Below are 8,044 nucleotides of genomic sequence, written 5' to 3'. Positions count from 1 at the left end.
GTGACAGAGTGGTCTGAGATGGCACACGTCCACGTTGGTCAGGTACTTCTCTCTCTCTCCCCTTTTTGATTTTGTGTAGGAGTGAAGGAGAGAAAGAGGAGAGTAGTAGTGGTAGGAGATGAAGGAGAGGGAGGGAGAAAGTGAGAGAATATGACCTGAGGGGTAGGACAGTGATGAAAAAGAGAAAAGCAGAGGACTGAGAGAGAGAGAGACAGACTGACAGACAGAGACAGACAGACAGACAGAGACAGACAGACAGACAGAGACAGACTGACAGACAGAGACAGACAGACAGACAGACTGGGAGAGACAGTAAATATGTCGGCAGTATCATCATGTGCTACAGAAGAAATAGTTGTCTGCTTACATCTTTGCAGGTCAGTTTTATGTTGTGGACATTGAGTGTGAAGCAAGTGCCATGCTCCTTATCCGTTGTCCGATGATGGACTCTGCCTTGTTTCTGGAAAATGTTGGAAGAACGTGAAAGTAACAGTGTAATGAAAGAACAAAAACATAAAACAAAAACATAAATAATGATGACGATGACGATGGTGGTGGTGGACTCTCCCATCAAAGACATCGTATGAGCAAGTCTATAGTGGTGGGTGGATGCTCAAAGAGTGTTACCACTAGAATAAGAATAGCCTGGGCAAAGTTCAGAAAGCTTCTACCCCTACTGGTGACAAAGGGCCCCTTGCTCAGGGTGAAAGGTAGATTGTATGATGTATGTGTGCAAACTGCCATGCTTCATGGCAGTGAAACACACACATATATACGACGGGCTTCTCTCAGTTTCCGTCTACCAAATCCACTCACAAGGCTTTGGTCAGCCTGAGGCTATAGTAGAAGACACTTACCCAAGGTGCCACACAGTGGGACTGAACCTGGAACCATGTGGTTGGTAAGCAAGCTGCTTACCACACAGCCACTCCTGCGCCTATATACAACAACATGAAATTTTGATGAGCTGGATGCTCTTCCTAACGCCAACCACTCCAAGAGTGTAGTGGGTGCTTTTTAAGTATCACCAGCATGGGGCCCAGTCAGATGGCACTAGCATCGATCACGCTTGAATGATGCTTTTTACGTGTCAGTCGGGCGGCACAAGCATCAGCCATGACTACAATTTTGCTTGACTCAACAGGTCTTCTCAAGCAGAGCAGATTGCCTAACAATTGAAGGGTGCTTTTAAACAGGCCGGTTCAATATGCTATGCTTGAGAAGACCTGTTGAGTCAAGTGAAATCATAGTCATGGCTGATGCCAACTGCTAGAAATAACATCCAAATTACCTCGTATGACATTCCTATTATGTTAAAAGATGAACACACTAACATTTTATGATGCCTGAATCAATAGCTTTGTATTGTTTTATTCATGAAACAATTAAAAAATAGCAACAATCAGCATTAACAGCTGAAATAGCAACAGTGAACATTTAATAGCTTACCTTGCCTTCATCAATAATGCGTAATACATCTGTTCTGTTTGTGACATCATCAATCTGCACATCTGGAATCACTCCAGCAAACTGTAGAAAGTGAAAGTAAAGTGAGTTGGATGAAAATCCAGGCAATCGTCATCTTCTGACCACAGATGATGCTGCAATATTCACACGGCAAACCATGCAAATAGCATCAGGCATTTTATTCACACGATCTACTTCAATTTCTTTTTTATTTGTTTGATTTGGTGGAAAGTAATGTGTGTCCCACGGTTTTTTATTGGCCCCTAGGACTGGTGACATTGAGGCCATTAGGACTCCCTCTTTGAGCAGTTCCAATTCAACAATGGAGTAATAATATGTGCAGGGAGGGAATTCCAGAGGATGAATATTATGAGAATAAGGCAGCACTGAGCATAATGGTTAGTTTGGGGCTTGGTAGACGGACAAAATATGGGTGATGAAAGGAGACATGCAAAGTGGAAGGATCTGGATAAGTGGAGGTGGCACGGGGTCAGTCAGCTCCAAGGAGCAGTGGCCATTGCAGTTACAGAAGTAAAAGTAGAGAGAGAAGACAATTCATCTGTGGAGCAGAAGCTGGAGTATGTCTTATTTCTTTACTGCCCACAAGGGGCTACACATAGAGGGGACAAACAAGGGCAGACAAACGGATTAAGTCGATTAGATCAACCCCAGTGCGTAACTGGCACTTAATTTATCAACCTCGAAAGGATGAAAGGCAAAGTCGACCTCGGCAGAATTTGAACTCAGAATGTAAAGACAGACGAAATACCGCTAAGCATTTCACCCGGCGTGCTACCGATTCTGCCAGCTCGCCGCCTTGTATGTCTGGAGCATGTCTGTGAGTTTAATAGGCTTTCTTTGACTGTGGTCCAAGACATATGAATGTAAGGAATAGCAAGCATTATCTCAGATACAGGAGGAGAATTCCACTGTGGGATTCACCTGAGCTTCGTTGTAGTATATTAGAGAGGAATGACAAGAAGTATCATCTGCAAAGCAATTAGCATTATCAGGTGGTCATGTAGCTTGTTTACAGCAAGAAACCTGTTCAGTCCTGACCCTTCCTTTCATACTTAAACCTCACATCCATTAGCATAAAGCTGCCTTCCTCTCTACTGTAGCCTCACTCAGTTAAAGTGAGTGAACTGCAGAGACTGGTGGGAAAAATCTTCAAGGTGAAGAGCCAGGAACCATGTGGTTGGTAAGCAAACTACTTACCACACAGCTACTCCTGTGTTAACTTCAAACATGAAACCCAAATGCCAGATTTAGTTCACAGAGAGCTGAATTCTTGATCCCTACTGGTGATGGTGGTATTCATTATGTTCTATAGACAAGATAAAATGTACATTCAACTTACACGAACTTTCTTCTCCACATAGTTTTCCAATAATGTCTGAGGGTTGACGCTATAGTCAGGCTGTGACATGTGCTTGGCACCTTCCCTAGAATCAAGCCTGTCATACATATCTGAATCACGAGAACTTCGATAAGGGTTCTGAAACAGTAAAAGACAATATTAAAATGGTACAACGGAATGGTTTTATAGAAACAGTAAGACATTTTTCCAGTCAAAAAGTAAGAAAAAGCCTCTGTATGGCCGTTCAACCTGCTAGAAATAACAACCAAATTTCTTAGAAATTTCTTGTAAAAATAAGTGTACACTGAATAACGTAGTCCTAGATACACTATTTTCTTAGGGAAAGGCGGGATGTTCCCAGCTGGAGCATCTTTGATCATCAGTCAGCTGGATTAGAGCTGACATGGAACTAAACAACACTTCTGATACAGTCAAAAGATCACAGAATTATAACAGATGAAAAATAAGAATGTGTGATGTTCATGCTTCCCTTCAGGAGGCTGCTTTTGAGCAAAATGAAAATGCTGCTAACAGAAGCATTTAACTAAATTCTCCCAAAGTAAACTTCTGACACTCATTGTATTGTCCACTGCTCAACTCCTATGTCCAGCATACACCCTGCTTTTATTGATGATATACATACCAGTAATGTATCTGGGTTGGCCAAATGGGCTATATAGTTCCTAACCACATGGCCTTTCTGCTTAATTACGATTCCTGACAAAACCACTGAATTTTGAGGGAGGATAAAAATTACTGCCAGAGCAGCTGTCTGGCTTCCGTGCTAGTGGCCTGTAAATAGCCCCATTTGAGCGTGATCGTTACCAGCGTCGCCTTACTGGCACTTGTGCTGGTGGCACGTTAGAAAATTATTCGAGCGAGGTCGTTGCCAGTGCCGCTGAACTGGCTCTCGTGCAGGTGGCACATTAAAAAACACCATTTTGAGCGTGGCCGTTGCCAGTACCGTGTGACTTGGCCCTCGTGCCAGTGGCACGTAAAAGCACCCACTACACTCTCGGAGTGGTTGGCGTTAGGAAGGGCATCCAGCTGTAGAAACTCTGCCAGATCACAAAATCCAGGCCTTGTACCTATACTAGAAAAGATTATTATTATTATTATTATTATTATTATTTAAAATAGTCTGATTCAGCCCCTTTTGCAGGCTCCTTACGGAAACCTACGAAAAGGACCTAATGGGACAGTTTTGAATAACAACATAACTCCCACTAAATATATATAAAGTTTTCTTTCGAAAACTTGCGCAAATCGGGCAACAAAAACAAAATGGAGTTTGTTATTGTGTGTCTGTCTGTTTACGTTTGGTATTTACAAATGTGTATCTGGTTTATTGTTTCGTAATAAGGCGTGGTTCTTTTCGTTCAGGCAAATACGTATAAAGTAGGAAAGAAGAAAACTAGGACAACAACGATGATAATAATATACATAACAACTATAGGCCTAAACACTAGTATAATGTAGTCCTAACAAGATGACCATGGACAGCAAAACCTTTCATCTGTTGGATGAAGTTTACCTGATCTACAGCTAAAAAACTATATCCTACATAACAAGCTAGAAATAGCAACCAAATCTACACCTCTCCCTTCTTTAAAAGGAAATAGATAATGGATAATGTAACCCTAGATGTTCGCAGTCTGAATAAAAACCTGGTAGGTCAAGGCCGGAAGGTCTTGGATTATAAGCCTACACGATCAGTTAGTTGATAGCTGAACAGTTGTTTTTATTTTTGTCGTTTTTTTTTTCAGGCGGACTAGGCATAAACTTTACTACTCTATGCACAATAAAAATAACCAACACATAAACATACACAACGGGGAAATAAAAAAGCTCTGTGATCGATTCAACTGCTAGAAATGGCAGCTAAATCTCTACCAAATAACGCACTACCATCTTAAAAGTGGTAGCTTACATTAGATAATGTTGTTTTAAGATGATGAAGGCTGGAATGCCTTTAACAATGGGTATACTTCAACAAGAGTAACGTGAGGCCAAACAACTATAAATATTTAAAAAACAGGAAAAGAGAAAGAAAGCGAGAAAGAGAGAGAGAGAGGTGAATGGGAAAGTTTGCGAATTCACAAGTTTATATAAGGAAATATGTACCGTTTTATCGCTATTGTCTTCTTCCATCAGATAATATAGGCCATAATTTGGAATGATATCATCAAACTCTGCTATACAACTACTACTGCAGCACAATTCCTCCAACTTGGCCGTCACAGATTATTTAACGCTTCCAAACGAAAACAACTTCCAAACTTTCCCAAACTTTCAACCAAGTTGTAAAACAATTGCGAGTTACTTCCCCTTTGCTTAGCTATTGACGGAAGTAACTGACTTGAGGAACACACTGCTTCAGACACAGGTTGTTGACAAATGCGTCACAGTTAAATTCATTGATTGATTCATTCATTCATTCATCTGTATACCCGTATTTGATGGCATAAAAGACCCACAGACATATCAGATGCACACGAATACACGAATTTCAGCGGCACATATTCAGGAAAAGGTTTTCGTGCATTCAAATTTATGGGAAGCCCAAATTCTGATATAGGACTAGGGTTGATGTTTCTGTTTGTACACATTTTTTTGGAAAGGAGTATATCTTATATGCCATCAAATACGATATATATTTTGTAAAGTTAATCAAGTGGAAATGCTACAGTATTAGTTAATGGAGTCCCTCTATGGTGAAGGCGCGTGGCCTTGTGGTTAGGGGTGTTTCATTCACGATCACTAGCTCGTGGGTTCCTTCACCAGGCAGCCGTTGTATTCTTGAAAAAAAAAAAAAAAAAAAAAAAAAAAAAAAAGACTATTTCACGTTGCCCTGCAAGTGGGAGAATGGCAGAATCGTTGGTGCGCAGAGATATTTTACTGCAAATCTTCCGGCTCTCTCTATTCCGAGTTCAAATTCCACTAGTTCTGGAGAAGGCAACGAAAACCACTCCAGAATTCATCCTAAATCTAGTCATTGTAGCCGAAGTTGCAGTAATCTGCTTAACGGTGGTAGAGTAGAGTGCAGAACTTTCCAGTTCGCATAGGGAAGTTTCACATGCACAGGGCCTGCCCTAGATTAGTCTAGCGGTGGTACCTATAAGAACAAGCAGCCACATTTTGGCATATTTATCGTTTGGTACTCTCACGCCGCCCAAGCTTAGTTTTTTCACAACTTTCTGGAAAATGCATATTTCTTAATAAAAAAAATTGCAGAGATATGATTTTGAGGGCGAAGAGAACGATTATGTTAATACTATTTAAACAAAATTTTCGAATCCCTTTTTCCTGTCACTAGATTCTATTTCTTGATGATTCTCTTTAAAACGCATATTTTTTTTCATGACATTTTGCAGAAATACGTTTTCGAGGGTGTGGATTACATAATGAAACGATTCACAATATTGCAGTGCACCACACAATTTAATTATTGATATCAATTACAATTTCCAGTATGTCAATTATGGTGAACGCTCATTTTATTACCAGTGGAATGAGTATATAATCGATTGAACGATTGATTAATCATTTAATCTGTCAATGTCCTTTCGTGACAGTCTGTGATCTTACCAATGACTATATGTTCCTCAAGAACATGTTTTTCTTCAGCACTTACTGTATGTTTACTGTTTGTGCCGATGAGAATGCTTGAGAAACACAATCATTGATAAGGTCACGGGCTGTAAATAAAGGACTTTGATTGACTTGATTAATCAATTGATCGATTACCTAATTGATTAATAATAGATTGAAGTGAAACATAACCAGTGCATGTGCTTTATTGACAGTTAGACCCTCTCAAAAGAGAATGTTTGTCATCACTAGGTTTATTTTGAAGCTTCTCAATTTTAGGCTCTTTTACACGTTTGAAATGTCTTGTGGGAACCAGGTACTCAGAATACAGGTGTTGCTACGAATATCTGCTCCTAACCTCTTCTATTATGACCTAGATAACTATAATAAACAAGAGAGCCTCTTCTGGACGCATCTCTGTTTAAGGCTTGCAAGGCTTCCACAAGCCATTCAAGTGTTTCTGTTATTTTTTTTTTGACCACCTGACTACAGAGTGTGGTGCCCTGCCAAAGGTTTTCTTTTGGTTAATGAATGTTTTGGTATTGTGGTTTACTCTTATCTAAGAACTCATGTAGCTGTCTTACTATAAATAGAACCTCATTGATTCGCCAACACGGCACAATTCTAAACTGTATTTCTTCCAATCTAATTAGTTGTGTTGAAACCCTGACAACCCACATCTGTCCCTAGTTAATACTGGGCATTATGGGTATCGGTGTAGCACAGCAACTAATTTTTTTGTTTGTTTTTTTCATGTCATATGTGACTCAAGATTTTAGCTTGGTTTTATTGGCTGAGTGCCCTTCATATCACCAACCAGTTTACAGCCTAGACTTGTTACATTTTGCCATTTCACCAGCACCAGGGAGACTACCTGCCAGGACTGAAAATATTCCAGCGATACAATATCAGAATTTATTTTAAGTTTCTTATTCGGAGAGCAGATGGGTTTTCTTTCCTGCCATTTTCTCAGTTCACGTAAACCTCGAAGATCTTTATTATTTACTTCTCTTTTAGTAATGTTGCTGCCACCCTGTTTTGCTATGTCTATAGCTTTCCTGTGTATGTATGTACGTATGTATGTATGTATGTATGTATGTACGTATGTATGTACGTATGTATGTATGTATGTATGTGTTTTTTTTTCAAGGGATTAAGATATGTTGGGATTAAGTTGTAAATGTATCTTCTACCGAGATAAATATCCGACGATACATTAAATATCATCCTAATATTTTGATATTTTCTGCACTTTAGTTTTCTAATCTATAACCTTATCAACAGGTTTTCTTAAACTAGGTCGACAATATGTAGGTTATTTCAAATTTCTTTTATCTTATACAGTTCTATATTTAAGAGATGAGGAATTATTTACATTATTTACATTTGACGGATATTTGTCCTCATCTTTTTTGTTGTTAACACAACGTTTCGGCTGATATACCCTCCAGCCTTCGTCATGTGTCTTGCGGAAATTTCGAACCTGGGTTCTCATTCCTAACGATGTTACTATTATTATATTATTATTATTATTACTATTATTAATCAGGTCGCTGCCGTGAATCGAACTCGGAACCTTGGGGTTAGTAGCCCGCGCTCTTAACCACTACGCCATATGGGGTGAAT

At 39.6% G+C, this 8,044-nt stretch overlaps 1 protein-coding gene across 1 annotated transcript in view; it reads right to left on the bottom strand.

The window, feature by feature from the left end:
* Positions 1-20: 20 nt before the first annotated feature.
* The window catches only part of LOC128248934 (uncharacterized), a 26,780-nt gene continuing 18,756 nt past the window's right edge, over positions 21-8,044 (bottom strand). The window contains exons 3-5 of the mRNA XM_052971361.1: positions 2,828-2,965; positions 1,450-1,530; positions 21-460 (exon numbers count right to left, since the gene is read on the bottom strand). Of these exons, the coding sequence (XP_052827321.1) occupies positions 341-460; positions 1,450-1,530; positions 2,828-2,965 (339 nt within the window). The 3' untranslated portion in view covers positions 21-340. The remainder of the gene's footprint in view (positions 461-1,449; positions 1,531-2,827; positions 2,966-8,044) is intronic.

The sequence above is a fragment of the Octopus bimaculoides genome, chromosome 10, assembly GCF_001194135.2.
Source record: "Octopus bimaculoides isolate UCB-OBI-ISO-001 chromosome 10, ASM119413v2, whole genome shotgun sequence".
NCBI lineage: Eukaryota > Metazoa > Mollusca > Cephalopoda > Octopoda > Octopodidae > Octopus > Octopus bimaculoides.
Note: the sequence above shows the minus strand (reverse complement) of the source record. Positions and strands in the feature narration are given on the sequence as shown.